Here is a 17,337-nt window from a genome sequence, read left to right as displayed (position 1 = left end):
TCCCCCATCCTCTTTCATCTCATCCTCCTTCAGCTCATCCTCCTTCAGCTCATCCTCCTTCAACTCATCAACCCGCTTTCCTTCAACCCAGCCTCCTCCGGGTCAAACATTGGCCCGAGTTAGCAATTTCAGTATTTTTCTTTAAAAAGGAGGGGAACGACGAGCTCTGGGATCACACTTTCGTCCTCCGTAAAACAATGACAGCTTCTACACAACTTTTCTCGTTGTTCAAAAGGTGGGATATTTTGTCCTATAGCTACCAGTTCTAAACCCTTTGAGCAGACAGGGAACTTTCATAGGGGAAAGCCAACCATAGACGAAAAAGGAATGTCGACAGAGTACGCATCAACAGAAGGAGAGGATCCGGGATGCACCGCTGCAGAGCATGCTACATGCCAAAGGAGCCGATGCTTTTTACGGAGGCCAAGAATAATATCTATCATTATCAGCTGAGTTGACCAAGGAAGATACATAGTAGACTGTTATATGACGTGTAACTCCTAATTGAGAAGGAGAACCATAGTACTGAAGCAGCTGTTGGCCTGTTTCTGTCAGTTCCTGTCGTGTGCCCAGAACAGAAACCGGCCTCCGTTAAAACTCATAGGAAAGGTGGATCATGTTCTCCGCACCAGCGGGCCAGGCAAAGTGAACAGTTCCGCTGTTCCCTTGCTGCCCCACATCAACAGCACACATCCATGGATGGGTCTCCCCACATGATTAGCTAATACGGCGCACAGACAGTTTGCACCGCCACGTGCTGCAGAGGCCACGGTCTGGATTTCAATGGCAACTTAAAAATTTCGGGGCGCATGGGACGCTGTGAAGGTATAACTCCATAGACCATGAGGAAGCCACGCCCGGGCCGGCCCTGCTTGCTGATCTAACTGCTCACACACGTCTTTCTTTTGCAGATTTAACGGCCTTCTTCCTCCCATTGATACACTCTCTCACTCGTCGGATTCGCTTGTCCAGTGCTTGCCAATTGACAGTCAACGCACGACGCACCATTTCACGGGAATATTCCCGCGCACTTCTTACCACGACCTCTCTTTGGTGAACTCGCAATGGCTTCCGAGTCCAACGCACCCGGTTCGGCTGCTGCGCCTGCCGCATCCGCTTCCGCTTCCGCAGCTGCGGCCAAGCCGGTGAAACCCGACGAAGATGCTTTCAAGAAGGAGCTTGCGAAGCTCGAGAAGGACCACAAGGCGGCGATGGATCAATACGTCAGTGCAACCGGCCCCGCCAAGTCCGGCGCAATTTTCTCTCAATGGCTGTGAAACTGACCTTGGTTGCCCGCTGCAGAATGCCATCAAAGCCAAGATTGAGCTGGCCGTGCCCGACAAGGACAAGCCGAACCCGACTCAGCAACGCCGCCAGGAGCTCATCGCCGAGGCCAATGAGATCCGCAAGAAGCAGGCCGGCGGCAAGGCTGCCCGCACGTCCAAGCTGGATCAGGTCAAGCGACTGGAGGAGCAACTCCGAAGCCGCATCGCCGAGCAAAAGGCGGCCCGCGCCAAGGTCCCCTTCAAGAGCGTTGAGGAGATCGACCAGAAGATCGCCCAGCTCGACCGTGACGTCGAGAGCGGCAAGATGAAGCTGGTCGACGAGAAGAAGGCTTTGGCCGAGGCCTCGAACCTGCGGAAGCTGCGGAAGAACTTCTCGCAGTTCGACCAGTCGCAACAGGCGATCGACGACCTCAAGGCCAAGATCAAGGAGATCAAGGACTCGCTGGAGGACCCCGAAGCCAAGGCCCTCAGCGACCGGTACACCCAGGTGCAGACGGAGCTGGACGCCATCAAGGCCCAGCAGGACGATGCCTACAAGAACCTCTCGGCGCTGCGGAAGGAGCGCGACGAGCTCCGCGCGAAGCAGCAGGCGACGTACCAGGCCATCAAGCAGCTCAAGGACCAGTACCACACGCAGCGCAAGGCGGTCCAGGCCTGGCAACGTCAGCAACGCGAGAAGCAGCGCCAGCGGGAGCAGGCCGAGAGGGAGCGGATCAACAAGGAGCGCAGGATGGAGCGCGCCAAGGCCATGCTCGACGAGGCGAGCCTGCCCGCCTTCGCCGAGGAGCTGCGCCGCGCCAACAGTCTCCTCCACCACTTCGACCCCTCCCACGCCGAGGAGAAGGCCCCGCTGCTCGCAGACAAGGGTCTCGCCGCCACCGCCCAGCGCAAGGTGGACGCCTCGGCCTTCGAGGGGATGCGCGCCCTCCGCAAGGAAGACCGCGACGAGGAGTACGTCCCGGCTGCTGCCAAGAAGGGCAAGAAGGGCAAGAAGAACCACGCGACCGATGCCCCCGCCGCCGCCGGCAAGTTCAGCTGCCCGCCTTCTGTCATCGAGGACTGCACGTTCCTCGAGCTCGAGCCGCCCATGAGCGCGGCCGAGGTGCCCGCCTTCACTGAGAAGGTCAGGGCTAAGATTGCCCACTGGAAGGCCAACCAGGCGGAGCAGACGCGAAAGGTATGTTCTCTCCTGGTTTAGCTTTCTGCATGCCCATTACTGACTGGTGAACGCAGAACATCGAGAAGGCGACCAAGGAGATCGAGCGGCTCGAGGCGGCCGAGGCCTCCGCCGCTGCCGCCTCCGGCGCCAGCACCCCGACCAAGGGCGCCAATGGCCAAGAGGCTGCCCCCGAGACCGCCATCACCGAGACCGTCCAGAACACGGCAGAGGCGCCCAAGGAGGTCGAGGCTGCCGCCTAAAGAGGGGCACCCATTCCTTCTCCTCTGTGCGCCGCTTGAATGTCGCGAGATCCATGGCTTGGCTTGACTTGGCGCGGGCGTGGCGGGCTCGGACCGGAAACGGGCATTTTGAGGGGTGATATATGGTCTTTATCTTTTTTTTTTTTTTTTTTTTGCTTGCTGCCTGTAGTATTTTTTTTTTCTTATTCATGCATTCCCGTCTCTCGCATGTGGTTGCCGGAGCTTGGCTTTCACTTGTGTTGCACTGACTCGGTTGCGCCTTCTGGCGGTATGATGGGGCAGAGCGAGGCTTTATGGCCTCGGATTCGGGTCCTACTAGCCTTTTTGTATATATGGCTCTTCACGCCAAGTTCTGGGGAGGTACATGAAGAGGTGGCTTGCATACCTATGCATGGCAGGATGTTGGGTCCTTCCCGGCCGCCCCTCCTTAACCTGATGGGTGGCTTTCCCAAGCAGCTTCACATGTGGCCTCATACAAGTGCCCGAGTGTAGGCAGCATGTGATTCGTGTTCGTGGGCCAAGTCTGCCATGGTCAGTAATAATAAACAAGCATCAAACATGTGTATACCGTGTCATCAATTTAATCGTCCTACTAACCCACCTCTCCTCCCACCCCATCCTCAACCACCGTCACCCCCCTCCGTCTCAAGCCACCCCCTGTCCAGCCAAAGCAGCATGCATCAGAGCCCAACGTTGCACAGATATCACCATTTTCACATATTTCATCCTGTGCCGCATGCCGCATATCATCAGCAACCTTGCTGTCACTTCAAGCGGCCCGCCCTGACATGACCGGTGCTCATTTCCCCATATCCGCGTGCTGAGCCCGGGCAATCCAGACTCTTGAGCAGACCCCTCTCCCCATATGAGCTGCTTTACTAGGTCAGGGAAAATGGATAGGTAAACGCCTGCTCCCGTCGGGCAGGGCATCATGAAGGAACAGCGCCGCCGGCTACCAGGTCCAAACCAGTGAAGAGCGATGCAGGGTGATTACGGCAGCGAGGTCCAGGGACGTAAAATCAAGAAGCAGAACCTTCTGCGTGAGAACAACACAGGCATTAAGGGCATCTCAATATTTTGTGCGCATTCTTGCTTGCCTTCTGATTCTGACTCAATCACCAAGTTATGTATGTATGTACACAAGCAAGCGCGCTATATCCACAAACCAATATAGACCGGGGTATGTCGTCCAGCAAACGCCAGAATGATTTTTGCAAGAGATCGGTCGCGGCCAAGCAGGACGTTGGTGCTTGTCTTGACAAATATTGTCGCTGTGGTCCCGGAGCCTTCCCGCGGAGGCTCTTCCAGGAGCCGGTCGCCCGGCCGGCCGCTCCGAATGAACAAACAGACTCAAAGACAAGAAATGGTGAAGTCACCCGTCGCCCCGTGGATATTACCCCCCTCACCCTCATCATGTCTCCTTTTTTTGAATCAATCTCATGCCCTTTCTGCCCGTTCCCCGCCGCCATAATGAAGCCGCTAACCATTTCCCAGTTTGAACAAGGGCCAAGGGTGGCAACACCGGGAAGCGTAATACGTATCCGCCAACGCCGGGGTTAGAGAAGAGGAGGAGAGAAAGCGTATCCCAAACCTGAGTGAATCCGGTTCTGTTCCGTTTCCCGGTCTGTAAGAGCCAAGAAAAAAAAAGATGAAGAGAAAGAAAAAGAAAAGAATATCCGGCAGGTGGAAAACTCCAGTGGCTCAGTCCACAGCCATGCGAGCCAAGCAGCTCTGCAAAAAAAGAGCCGCAGCACACACAAACTCCGAGATGCCTGTCCGAAAACGCAGCCGAGGCTATGCATGCATGCAAGTCGTGCCATTATCGAACGTCACCACACAAAGGAAAGATCCCAAGATGTCGTTGCTCTCGTTAGACTCATTAAAGCGGAGAGGTTGCGGTCGAGGAAGTATCGGGGTGGTTGGGCTCGGACACGGCGGGCGGCGGGCGGCGGGCGGCGAGGTAGTAGCAGACCCAGCAAGGGCCGTTGGAGCAGGGTAAGGTGAGTACCGTTTGGTTTGCGGTATCCCTTGAACTTGCTTCTTTTTTCTTTTTGTCCCGCCGAGATGCGCGCAAAAGGGGATGATAGCACAGGATACAACTCGGGCCGGGCCGTCAGTAGTAGTACGAGGGCGGCGGCGGCGGGGGGCCGCGGAAGGAATGCCTGCGCTCGCGGGGCGCGGGGGTCCTCCGCTCGCGCAACAGTTCCAGCGGCGGCGGCGGCGGTGTCCGGCCGCGGGGCTGGGAGTACTCCCTCTCGTGGTTGGCGAGGCTGGGTCCGCTCGCCACGGTGGTGGTGGCGCCGCCACCGCCGACGCGGCGGGCGCTGCCCTTTCGCGGCCCCGAGAGGGCGCTGAGCGGCGGGTCTTTGACGGCCGGCTCGTTGTCGTCCGGCAAGGTCAGCTCGACTAGGCTGTAGAAGTACTCGAGCACCTCCGGGTAGCGCTGCACCGACGACTGCCAGTCCTCGTCGATGCCCCGCTTCAGCTGCGACTGGGCCGCGGCAATCTCGTGGGGATGCGGTGGCGCGTGGTAGTAGTGGTACGCATGGGCTTGGATCCGTTCCAGTTGCTGGGCGTGGGCTGCCTTGCGCCGCTCGGTTAGGAGGCGGAAGTACTCGAGGATGTAGTCCTGCGCGTGAGCTCGCACCCATGAGCTGGGGGTGGGGGGAAAGGGGTCATCAGCATATGCCAGCTGCGGGGCGAAGAGGATCGGGGGAAGGGAAGGGCGCTCGCACCGTATGTCATTGTAGATCGACTGCATCATCCGACTCTCGGCCTGCCGGACGGCCACCTCCAGGCCCTTCGCCTCGCATTCGCAGGCGAGTGCGGCCGGAGCATGGCAGATGGCACAGTCCGGGTCCATCCTGATGAGCCCTTTCAAAGGCTTGGAACTGTAGTCCCTGGTATACATCGTTTAGCGCTCGTGTGCTGCAATATGGCCGGCAGACGTGGTTCTTGATTGTCGAGGTAAAAGGCCAGGATATCTCAACCTAGTGATACAGGAAAGGCTGACATATGTGAAGAGGTCGTGGTCGAGGGCATGACCAGTACGTGCAAGGGCCCAGCCCTGAACAGCGAGGTAGAAGGCAAGACGATGCGAGCTAGGTATGGGGTGAAAGGGGAGAGGGAAGCAGAGGTGGAGGTGGAGGACGAAAGGTGATAAGACGGAAGAGAGAAGAGAAGCCACAAGATAGACAACACGCAGGCCGGCGTGACAGACACAGAGAGAGAGAGAGAACGAGGAGGTAGACAGGGCAGGGAGAGAGGCCAGGAGAGGGCGTGAATGGACAGACGGCGGCTGCGGGAGACTGACCTGGGACTGGATAACTGGATAGCTCGCCAGAAGGGACAGAAATCGAGCGGCAGCAGGCGCAAGAGTACCTAGGGCGGCGACAGAGGGGAGCAGGAGGGAGGGCACAAGGCCGAGTTGCAGCAACAGTTGGTGTGCGTCGTGTGTGCGTTGTGTGTGCGTTGTGTGTGCGTCGTGGGCTGGGTGCCGTGGACACCACCGGGCCTTTCAGGGCAAGCAGGTCGGCAGGACGGCAGGAGGACAAGAAGCAGTTGCAGGAGTGGCCGGTCGAGTCAGAGTCGAGCTGGGAACGGCGAGCGGCTCTCTTTGGCGGAGAGAGGCCGGAGGTGCAGTAGGACGAAGCAGGCCGGGAGAAGGCACAGAGCAGCACAGAGCAGCACGAAAGCAGCACGAAAGCAGGAAGAGGTGTCGATGGAGTTTGGGCAGCGGCACCAGCGAGGGCTGCTCAGAAGTGAGGTGGTGGGCCCCGGGGGGGCGCTCGCAGGAACCACGGCGGGCTTAACCACGTTGAGACTGGAGCTGTGTGTCGTGGCTCGACTGCAGGGCTCTGGCAGCATTGGTCTGCAGCTTGCAGCGGCCCAATGTCTGCTGATTAGCCAGTCCCGCGATGCGCTGGTTCCCGGGCGGGGGCCCAATTAAGCCTCGATCCACTCTTCTCTTGTTGTTGTTGCTACCATCCGCGTTGATGACAGGTGCAAGAGCGCAAGTGGACGCGTGGATGATTCGTCTTGCGCGAGAGCGTGCGCGCAGCAGTGACGGTCGTGGAGGAGGGTGGCACCTGTGAACCTGTGAAGGGGGCACAGGAGAAGCAGAGGGAAGAGAAGGGAGCAAACGGCCCCGCGAATCCTCGGCGGGACGAGGAGGTTGGGTTGTGGAGACGGGCGAAGGGGGAAGATCACAAGGGAACCGGGATCAACATTCAAAACCGCAAGGTGCAGACTGCACAGAGGGAAGAAAAAGGAACTGGCGTTTCGAGCATGGAATGATGCTTAAGAAATGCCAATTGGTCGGAGAAGCAGCTCTTCCCCCAACAGGAACTACCTACCTGGGGTGCGTCCGCTGTCCGCAGTTGTGTTGGGCATCCGAGCCGTCCTCGGCTGCTGACCGCATGTTTGGCCACGGAGAAGCCCCCGGCAGGCCGAGAACTGCCAAATCCGGACCAGCCAGCGTGACAAGGGACGGAGCACCCGCATCAGCAGCATCTCGCCACCTGGAAAATACTTATTTGGCATTTAGCGAAGGCAGAGGTCGGCCAAGCTTTGTGGGGAGGAAGTTCAGTCCAGAGAGCCGTTAGAGAACGTGGAAACGATCGCTGGACTACCTCCACAAGCTCCAGGCGAGAGAATAAACGGGATGGCAAACCCCCCCAGTGCTCCTGCCTCCCGAGCTCTCCTCGGCTTCGGAGCGTCCCGACTGAAAGCGGGCTTATCCTTGCTGTGCCGTCCCCCTCCCCGCCCCGCCGGCTGGATTTAAATATTAAGGAGCCTTATCTTATCGCATCGCCCGCCAGCCAGCTTTGACCCCTGTTCAAAATTGAGTTACGGAAGACTTCGAACACTGTCATGAACTCGGCGATTTTTGGAGCGAGGCAAGCAGACCTCTGCCGCTGGCCGCCTGCGCATCGCTCAGCATGGCTTGCCGCTGCCCGCGAAGCCCGCGCGTGTTTCTACCTTTTCTCTATCCGTCACTGTTCGCACCCAATGGCATCTGCCGCTCGAGCGCGGCCGTCGGCGGCGCGAGACGGCACGGCAGCACCGAGGCTGCCGCACCCTCCGGCGAGCCGGTTTCGTCGCGGCTGAACCCGGCGCCGGACGACTACTCGATGCCCAACTTCGCCGACAAAGCCAAGCTCTCGATTTACGCCGGCGCCGGCGGCCACGGCTGCATCTCGTTCCTGCGCGAGGCCTTCATGGACGACGGGCCGGCCAACGGCGGCGACGGCGGACACGGCGGGAATGTCTACATCCAGGCCGTGCACGGAGAGACGTCGCTGCACAAGCTGGCGCGGAGGAAGGTTGTGCGCGCCGGCAGGGGCAAGAATGGCCAGGGCAGCTCCCGAAGCGGGCAGCGCGGGGAGGACGTGATTATCGCCGTCCCCGTCGGGACCGTGGTCAGGGAGATCAGCAGGGACGACCCAGAGGCCCCGAGCCGGTTTCTGCGCAGGCGGATCCGCAAGCGGGGGACACTGCCGGCGGAGGAAGGGCCGGATGGAGAGCCAATAGAGGACCCGGACCGCGACAAGTGGCTGCTTTACCCGGGCATGTCGTCCACCGACATGAAGCGCGTCGCGCTGCCGAGGCTACCGCACCGAGATCGCATCTTCCTGCAGCCCAGGGCACCAGTGCACCTGGACTTGTCCCGCCCCACCCCACGTCCGATCCTGCTCGCCGCCGGAGGGCTCGGCGGGCTAGGCAATCCCCACTTCGTCACAAGAACCACCCCAAAGCCCATGTTTGCGACCAAAGGGGAGCGCGCCATGTCGATGGAGATTGAGCTGGAACTCAAGCTCCTTGCCGACGTTGGGCTGGTCGGGCTGCCCAACGCGGGCAAGAGCACCCTTCTCCGGTCCATCACCAACAGCCGCACGCGGGTGGGCGACTGGGCGTTCACCACCCTGCAGCCGAACATCGGCACCGTCGTCCTCGACAACAACAAGGGCCGGCCGGCGCTCACCAGCTACCGCCGCGTCTCGAACGCCCCGCAGTCTCGGGGCGACCCGTTCAACGTGCCGACGGGCCCGCAGCCCGAGTTCGAGCGGCGCACGCGGTTCACCATCGCCGACATCCCCGGCCTGATCGAGGGCGCGCACCTCGACAAGGGCCTCGGGATCGCCTTCCTGCGGCACGTCGAGCGGGCCGGCGTGCTGGCCTTCGTGGTGGACCTCAGCGCCGGCAACGCGGTGGCGGCGCTGAAGGCGCTGTGGACCGAGGTCGGCCTGTACGCGCAGATGCGCGAGGACGAGGAGCGCGAGCGCCAGCGCCAGGCCGTCGTCGACTGGAGCGCCGCCGCCGGCACCGACGTGGCCGACGACACCTTCTGGCCCAGCACGATGGGCCTGGGCGACGACTCGCTGCCGGCCGCCGTGGACGCCGGCGGCCTGCACATCGCCGGCAAGCCGTGGTTTGTCGTCGCCACCAAGGGCGACCTGCCGGATACGCAGGCCAATTTCGAGGAGCTGAGGGACTACCTCGCCGCCGTCAGCCGCGGCGAGGAGCCGCATCCCAGCGGGGTGGAGGGCGCGTGGACGCGCGACTGCACCGCGATTCCCGTGAGCGCCATCAACGGCCAGGGGGTGGACAGGGTTGTGCACTGGGCGGTGGGGCTGTTGGATGGTTGAGCGAGAACTATGCGTTCGGATCGCAATCGCGCTCTTCAAGTAGTGTGACATCCGGGAGACCATTGGGCCACTCACGCCCGTTCCGGCACACCGCGTTGGGTATTTCCATGCGCCGCCTCGGTCGCCCGTGGCTCGGGTATGGCCAGTCATCCTCCTCCTGCTCGTCTGAGGGGCCACGAAGCTGCTACGGGCGAGCACCATCTGGTTCCTGGCTAGCTCGTACCCCAGGATAGTCGAGAAACCTGGAGAATGCCTGGCAACGGCACTATGGCTGGCAGATGTCCTATGTGTATCGGGGGCATGTGCGGCTCTGTCGTTGTAACTGTAAGATACTTGTATCGAGTAAGGGCGGAGAAGCCGTACAGGACTGAGAGGCCACGCTGGTGAGCTTGTGAAGTCTTTGGTCACCGTTCCCGATGACAATACATGTGTTGCTACCTACCTTAGGTTTACACTAACACGGGCCCTGGTAGAGGTGTTTCGCCCCCCGTCTTCAACCTGTTCCCCCATTCCCCGACCATGGAGCGCAACAACAGAGAGCACAGGCAAGAAATGTTCAATCATCGCCCGATGAACAAATGGCCTGGGTTGAGAAGAATGAGACGGCGGGTGGGCGCATTGCAAATGCCTGTAATGTACGTGGGAAATTTGCTAACGCGGAAGATTGGTAACGAGCAGTGGAGGAGCAACTTCATCGGCGAGGGATGATTAGGCATTTGAACAAAAACTTGTTACTCGTCGAACAAAAGAGTCTCCAGGCAGTTCGAATTTTAGGCTTGGATATCTCCTTAGTGAGCACAGTGATCTGTCCGCCTCCCTGAATACTCAGTGAAGGTGCTGTAATGGTGGCTGAGGCTACGCTCAGTGATAAGATAACGTTCCTCGCATCACTGCAAGTTACCTAGCTCCCCCACCCCCACATTCGCTGGCTCTCTGCCTGCAACTGAGAGGCCGGTTTTAGCTTTTTTTCCCTTCCCTTTTCTTTCCTCCACTGGCCGCCGCCAATTCGATGCGATTGGAGCGCATCGCGACTGTTGGCACCAGCGGCTCGTCTCCTATAGCTTTGTTTTTCACGTTCGCAAGTATGGGCCGTGGGAAATCGGTACGTCAGCCCAGAAAAGCAGGAAAATTTACCATCTGCCTTCCCCTCGATCTTGATGGATGTGCATTGCAAACCCCAACACTGCGCTCCCCGGAAATGCTGACAATGCGCTGCAGGGACATCGAGGCGGCGGGCGCGGCGGGCGCGGAGGCCGTGACCGCGACCGGGACAGCCGCGGCGGCCACCGCCCCTACCAGACCTTCCCGGAGGTGCGCAAGGAGAACAGCAGGCTCGAGCAGTACTACAACACCGTGCTGGGCCTGCCCGAGGACGAGAAGGCCGACTTCTGGGCCGCCCTGAGGCGCGACCTGCCCAACAGCTTCCGCTTCTGCGGATCCAAGGGCCACGCCCTCGCCGTCAAGCGCCTGCTCCAGACGAGATACATCCCCGAGATCACCCGCATCACCCACGAGGGCGTCGCCGTCGAGCCGCCCCAGCCCGTGCCGTGGTATCCCGACTCGCTCGCCTGGTCCATGACCACGCCCAAGAACGTCGTCCGCAAGTTCCCGCCCTTCGCCGCCTTCCAGAAGTTCCTGGTGTCTGAGACGAGCGTCGGCAACATCAGCAGGCAGGAGGTCGTGAGCATGATCCCGCCGCTGCTCATGGACGTCAGGCCCGGCATGACCGTGCTGGACCTGTGCGCCGCCCCCGGCAGCAAGGCCGCCCAGCTGCTGGAGATGATCCACCGCGGCGAGGAGGCGCGCATTCGCCAGGTCATCCGGACCTTCTCTGGTGACGACGTCAGGACCGAGGATGCCCACGAGGATGCCCACGAGGACGAGGCGGCCAAGCTGGAGGCAGACCCGGGCGACGACGGCAGAGCCACCGGCTTGCTCATTGCCAACGACGCCGACTACAAGCGGAGCCACATGCTCATCCACCAACTGAAGCGCTTGTCGTCGCCGAACATGATCGTCACGAACCACGACGCCACCATGTACCCTCCCCTCAGGATACCGAACCCCGAGAACCCGTCCAAGCCCAGCTATCTCAAGTTCGACCGCATCTTGGCTGACGTGCCGTGCTCCGGCGATGGCACGCTCCGCAAGAACATCAATCTGTGGAAAGACTGGACCCCCGGCAACGCCCTCGGCCTCCACCTGACCCAGGTCAGGATCCTCGTCCGCGCTCTACAGATGCTCAAGCCCGGCGGTCGCGTTGTCTATTCGACCTGCAGCATGAACCCTGTGGAGAACGAGGCCGTCGTCGCGGCGGCTATCGAGCGGTGTGGCGGGCCCGAGAAGGTCGAGATCATCGACTGCAGCGACCAGCTCCCGCTGCTCAAGCGGAAGCCGGGCCTGAGGAAGTGGCAGATCATGGACAAGTCGGCTCGGCTGTGGAGCTCGTGGGCCGAGGTCGAGGAGTACACCAAGTCCACCGAGGACGGCATTGCGCCCGGCCGCCTTGTCAGCAGCATGTTCCCGCCGGTTGCCGGCAGTGACTGCGCCGACCTGCCCCTGGAGCGCTGCATGCGCGTTTATGCCCACCAACAGGACACCGGTGGCTTCTTCATCACCGCCTTGCACAAGAAGGCCGAGTTCAAGGCAAAGCCGGAGGAGAACAGGAAACAGCCGGCCAAGAATGCTAGAGCCAACGGACAGGCCCCCGCGGGCAAGCGGCCGCTGGAAGAGGACGGCAAGGAAGAGGCTGGCGTCAAGAAGCTGAGGCTCTCCGAGGAGCCCACCACGGATGAATCGGCCGCTGCCGAAACTGCAACCGAGGCTAATACGGAGGTCGAGCCGAAAGCGGAGGCTGACGCTGTTGCTACCTCCGCCAACGGCGAAGCCGTCGAGGAAGACGGCCCCGTGGAGACCGGCGCACCCCAACCGACAGACTCGAATTCCGGCACCCCCCAGACCGCAACAACGCCCGCCGCAGTGGCCGACAACACCGAACAACAACAAGAAGAGCAACAACAGCAACAACAACAACCAGAGCCCAGGCGCAAGCAAGAGGGACCCTACGAAGAACCCTTCAAATTCCTCCCGCCCGACCACGAGGTCATCAAGAACGTGGCCGAGTTCTACAAGATCTCGCCCCGCTTCCCCTCCGACCGGTACATGGTGCGCAACGCTCTCGGCGAGCCGGCCAAGGCCATCTACTACACCTCGGCGCTCGTGCGCGACATCCTGGTGCTCAACGAAGGCCGCGGCGTCAAGTTCGTGCACGGCGGCGTCAAGATGTACGTCAAGCAGGACGCGCCGTCGGCCGACGTCTGCCGCTGGCGCATCCAGTCCGAGGGCATGCCGATCCTGCACGGCTACGTCGGCGCCGAGCGCGTCGTCGTGCTGCGCAAGAAGGAGACCCTGCGCAAGCTGCTCGTCGAGATGTTCCCCAAGATCGCCGGCGACGGCTGGCGCCGCATGGACGAGATCGGCGAGCGCGTCCGCGACCTCGCCCTCGGCTGCTGCGTCCTCCGCGTCGAGCCCGGCGTCGAGGACAGGGACGAGGACTTCTCCGAGCACATGGCCCTGCCCCTGTGGAAGAGCTTCCAGAGCCTGAACCTCATGCTCCCCAAGGAGGACCGCAGCGCCATGCTGCTGCGCATCTACAACGACACGACCCCGCTGATCAACATGGGCATCCAGAGGGATAATAACGCCTCGGCGGGCTTGCCCGCCGAGGAGAAGGACGCCGAGATGAAAGATGAGGCGGCGGCGGCGGCGGCGCGGGAGGGACAGGCGGCGGAGGAAGAGGCAGCTGCCCCGGCTGCTGAAGAGGGTGATGGTCCTGCGGATGTCGAGTTACCGGACGCACCAGCGCCGGCCCCTGAGGCCGAGGCAGAGGGCGAGGTCGCTGTTGCTGCTGCTGCCGGTGGGGAGGAGTCGACGGCCTAGGCAGCCGATCTGCGAAGACGCATTCGCCATTTTTCCAACAAGCCGTGCTCCTGCTTGCCGCACCTACCTTAGCTGAGACGGATCATAGACACGCACTCTATGTGTATGACGATAGTGCTCTATTTTGGAGGCGTTCAAAATAGCAAGCAAAGAGACTTGATTTTGGGTTTTGGGCGGCTCATCTTTGCCCTCTAGGTCTATCAATCCTCGTGGCTGCCGAGTTCCAATGCCTTGTTCCAAAGTAACCGCCTGCAGTAGCTGAAGTGACCTTAAACAGGGACAAGGACAGCCAACCCGCCTTTGAGCAGCCCGTCTTTGCGGGATTGTACTCGTTCATATGGGCGAAGCAAGCCCGCTGTGTCGGCGCTGAGACTTGACCGTTGTTATCTCTTATATCCAGATACGACACATAGGTAGTTCTGAATTCCTGTTTCCCGCAGCTATCCGCTGCATCGCGACCTCCGAACATACACAACCAACACACACATTAAAAGGTTAAACAGAAGCACCCAGCAATACTCCGCCTCCTAAAGCCACCGATTAAAAGAATACCATTAAAAAGTAAAAAAAGGCAAACCCGATGCCAAGCGTACGTACGGTATGGTCCGTTGCGCGCCCACACACGGAGAAAGACCAGTTCGACCATCATATCCAACCCAACAACATCCCGCCCGACAGGACACCCCCCCAACTCGGCAGCCACCACACCAAAAATCAGACCAAGAACTCTCTCAACACCTGCACGCGGGTCCTCGCCGTCTCCGACGCCTGCTCGCCCTCGCTCATGATCTGCATAATCTGCATCATGCGGTCTGGATTATATTTTGAGAGTTTTATTTTGCATCGTCCACGTTAGCAGAGAGAACAGAACCAAAACCCAAAACCAGCCCAGCCGAGAGAGAGAGAAGACAGGTAGGCGGTGAGTGGGATACGGGGAAGGGCAAGGGCAAGAGTAAGGGCAAGGGCAAGGAGGGGGAAAAAAAGGAAACAAAAAGAAAGAAAAAAAAAAAAAAAGAAAAAAAAAGGAAAAAAAAAAGGAAAAAGAAAAGAAAAAGAAAAAGAAGACGTACGAATATCCCCCCTGGCCCGGACAAACAGCGGGTCCTTGGCCATGGCCTCCTCGCCGCCGGGCTCGCGGGCGGCCTCGCGCAGGACGTTGCCGATGCAGAGGGCCTCGAGGAAGGCGCGGTGGTTGAAGACCCACCAGACGCGGGCCTCGGCCTCGAAGAGGGCGAAGAGGACGAAGAAGGCGGTGATGGCGTCGTGGGCGGCCTCGAGGGTGCCGCGCACGTTGACGGGCACGTCGCGGCTCTCCGAGGCGTGCACGAGCATCAGGTTGTGGAAGTAGTTGCTGGTCAGGAACAGCGTCTGGCGGACCACGCGCTTGTTGGTCTGCGCCAGCTGCGCCAGCGCGTCCGGGTCCCAGGAGCGGAACACGTCCGGGAACGAGCGGTACACGGCCCGGAAGTCGGCGATCAGCTTGGACTTGTGCCGCGCGGTCGTGCAGATGGGCACGTCGAGCGAGCGCGGGCTGCAGATGGTCTCCTGCACCAGGTTGGCCAGCGTCCAGGAGCCGCGGATGTAGGCCGTGTCGGTGGGGTCGTCGGACGCGATGGACGAGTCATCCGCGACGAGGTCGTCGACGCTGACATCGGTGTGCGTGGCGCTCGGCGGGAGGGATAGGAGGACGGTGAGGAACGTGTCCTGGAGGAGCACGGCTTGCCAGACTTTGCGGCGCTGCTGCTTCTCGAACGGCGGCGCGTCGGGGACCACTGGGGGGCTGGTTAGCGCTGGTCAGCGCGGTTTCCGGGGGGCTAGGACCACACACCAATGTTTGGGTCTCGGTGTAGCCCCATGGCGTATGCCTGGCGCATGAGGATGCCGGCGAAGGCCCATCCGTCCGAGGCATGGTTGTCGTTGATCAAGAAGTAGGTAATGAGAACCATTGCTTGAATGGTCTTGATGGAAGCGGTGCTCAAGTACGAGCACATGCGCAGCGCTTGGTTGCTTGCCGATGCGTAGAACTCGGCCGTCTGCTTCCTCTCCCTCGGGGATGTCGACGTCACGAACTGAGTTCCCAGCGCCAGCATCACAAAGATCAGCGCGACAAACGCGGCATCCGACCGGTCTTTCTCGGCCCGGGACAAAGCCCAGAAGTGCTCGTAGTCGGCGTAGAATGTCTGCCGGTGAAGCATGGGATACACCGGATCGACGCACTCGAAGTAGCGGTGCATCAAGATGTCGGCCTGCAGCTTGTCAGGGAGGACAGAGATCACCTCGGGGAGGCCGCCCTCGCAGGTCCAGTAGTTGGCAAACGGATGCTCCGAACCGATGCCGAAGACGTTGGACGACCCCGGTGCAGAGTACGGGACATTGGACAGAAGGCCGGTGGACGTGGCGACCGAGCCCAAGGTTTTGAGACGTCCGACATCGAAACCGCGGTCAGCCGCGTTTGGCATGGTATGTCGCATGCTCTCAGCCCGCCTCTTGGGCGGCCTTGTCATCCGGCGGCCGTTTGTCGCGCTCCGGGTCGTTTCTCTGTGTACAGTACATGTGAGCCACCTATATTCCATCCAGCCTTCCAGGTGCCGGGTGTGCTTGCTTACTCAAGTAGATTGGCAACAAGGGCATATTTGCAGTCCGTCTGGCGCTTGATGCCTGTATTGGATGTTTAGTAAACGCACTGTAGGCAGCCAAAGGGTGTGTGCAGGGCATACAAGCTAGGCAATGGGGTCTGCCTCGGTCACACTGCAATGCACACCATGTCAGCATGTGGATGCACGCCGCCAGCCACTGAGATCCAAGATATATGCACAAGAGACTGAGACGGGAATGTACCAAGTCGGGAACAAGCGGGTAATGTGTTGTGTAAGGCGATGTGCGGCGTGTGTAAGTCACCCCACAAGGAAAAGGCAGCCCGTCGTTTCCCGACCCGGAGGAGCCTCAAAAGAAACACACATTTGACGACCCGACGAGCAAAGACAGAATGATTGCACACCTTTGTTTTCCTCTCAACGCATTCAAAACAAGACAGCGTCGGCTTGTTCCGCTTCTGCTTCTTTTTCGGGGGCTCCCCCGTGGTGGCCGGAGACGTTGCGCTGCTGTCTCGGTCGCTGGGCGAGGCGCCAAGCCCGGCGTTGGGCCCATGGCCGACTCCGCTGCCGGCGGCAGCCCTGGCGTGCTCGCCCTGGTTCGCAGCGCCCCATAATGCCGGGAGCTCCTCCTTGGCGGGCTTGGTTTCTGCACGCGGGGTCCTCCTTACTCCACGACGAAGTGGGGGACCGCCCCCATCGGATTGCGGAAGAGACTGGGGCTGTCGCAGCTCATGATGTTGCGGCGGGGGCAATGAAGGCGGTGACACGTAGATGGTGGACGCGGCGGCCGAATTCGGCATCGGGGTTGTTGAGACCGAGTGGATGGGCGGCCGGCCCAGCGCAGGCAGTGTTACCGCGGGCCGGTCCATTCGCACAATTGCACAACGGATGCGACGCCGCCAAGACGGACCTGTGAGCGTAGAGTTTGGCTCAAATCACAAGCTGATCTCCCGGGTCCGCTGGGCTGGCTTGGGGGCGGGTTCTGGCGCTTGCTGACGACAACGCTGGCGCTGGCGCCGGCGCCGGCTCTGGCTCCTCCGGGGCCCGAATCGCGGCAGGCGCAGCGGCAGGCAAGCCTGCGCGGGCCGGAGCGGAGCGCTGGGAATAACGTTCAGCTGCCCGGGCGAAAGCCGGGCGAGATGCGAGACAGACTAGTTAGAGAGCCCGCTTCCCCCCCGGGAATAAACCGCAGATGTTGCGCGCGTTTGATATGCCCGCGCAAGGCGACACAAGCGGCTGGGCTGGGCTGGGCTGGGCTGGGCTGGAAATAGCGAGGGCATTAGAAAATGTCGGGAATGAGTTGGGGGAACAATGGGAAAGGCAAAGCGCAGCGGACGGGCTGAGGCGGGGATACCTAAGAGAACACCCCCCTTGACCTTCCAGGCCGAATTGAGCAATGGAATTGAGGGGAACCCTCAGCTTGCGGCGAGGACAGACAGGGAAGGTGGGTGC

General features: G+C 60.7%; 5 protein-coding genes across 5 annotated transcripts; 3 read left to right on the top strand and 2 right to left on the bottom strand.

Annotated features, from left to right (window-relative positions):
• The first annotated feature begins 784 nt into the window (after positions 1 to 784).
• THITE_2115786 (uncharacterized protein) lies at positions 785 to 2,863 on the top strand. Its single transcript, XM_003653331.1, has 4 exons — positions 785 to 825; positions 912 to 1,223; positions 1,303 to 2,463; positions 2,520 to 2,863. The coding sequence occupies exons 2-4, from the start codon at positions 1,065 to 1,067 to the stop codon at positions 2,703 to 2,705; spliced, it is 1,506 nt and encodes a 501-aa protein (XP_003653379.1). The 5' UTR covers positions 785 to 825; positions 912 to 1,064; the 3' UTR covers positions 2,706 to 2,863.
• A 1,537-nt stretch (positions 2,864 to 4,400) lies between these two features.
• THITE_2115784 (uncharacterized protein) lies at positions 4,401 to 5,822 on the bottom strand. The gene has a single exon (XM_003653330.1). The coding sequence runs from the start codon at positions 5,614 to 5,616 to the stop codon at positions 4,819 to 4,821; it is 798 nt and encodes a 265-aa protein (XP_003653378.1). The 5' UTR covers positions 5,617 to 5,822; the 3' UTR covers positions 4,401 to 4,818.
• A 1,655-nt stretch (positions 5,823 to 7,477) lies between these two features.
• Positions 7,478 to 9,612, top strand: THITE_2115780 (uncharacterized protein). Its single transcript, XM_003653329.1, has one exon. It carries the CDS (start codon positions 7,646 to 7,648, stop codon positions 9,350 to 9,352), a length of 1,707 nt encoding a protein of 568 aa, XP_003653377.1. The 5' UTR covers positions 7,478 to 7,645; the 3' UTR covers positions 9,353 to 9,612.
• A 683-nt stretch (positions 9,613 to 10,295) lies between these two features.
• On the top strand, positions 10,296 to 13,380 carry THITE_2115779 (uncharacterized protein). The gene is made up of 2 exons (XM_003653328.1): positions 10,296 to 10,454; positions 10,571 to 13,380. The coding sequence occupies exons 1-2, from the start codon at positions 10,437 to 10,439 to the stop codon at positions 13,289 to 13,291; spliced, it is 2,739 nt and encodes a 912-aa protein (XP_003653376.1). The 5' UTR covers positions 10,296 to 10,436; the 3' UTR covers positions 13,292 to 13,380.
• A 502-nt stretch (positions 13,381 to 13,882) lies between these two features.
• THITE_2115775 (uncharacterized protein) lies at positions 13,883 to 16,943 on the bottom strand. Its single transcript, XM_003653327.1, has 6 exons — positions 16,290 to 16,943; positions 16,009 to 16,039; positions 15,898 to 15,949; positions 15,120 to 15,829; positions 14,362 to 15,063; positions 13,883 to 14,103 (listed from the first exon to the last, which is right to left on the bottom strand). Exons 4-6 carry the CDS (start codon positions 15,748 to 15,750, stop codon positions 14,006 to 14,008), a joined length of 1,431 nt encoding a protein of 476 aa, XP_003653375.1. The 5' UTR covers positions 15,751 to 15,829; positions 15,898 to 15,949; positions 16,009 to 16,039; positions 16,290 to 16,943; the 3' UTR covers positions 13,883 to 14,005.
• Positions 16,944 to 17,337: the final 394 nt, after the last annotated feature.

Source organism: Thermothielavioides terrestris, chromosome 2, assembly GCF_000226115.1.
Source record: "Thermothielavioides terrestris NRRL 8126 chromosome 2, complete sequence".
NCBI classification, from domain to species: Eukaryota; Fungi; Ascomycota; class Sordariomycetes; order Sordariales; family Chaetomiaceae; genus Thermothielavioides; species Thermothielavioides terrestris.
The sequence above is the reverse complement of the archived record's forward strand: the minus strand, read 5'-3'. Positions and strand labels throughout refer to the sequence as shown.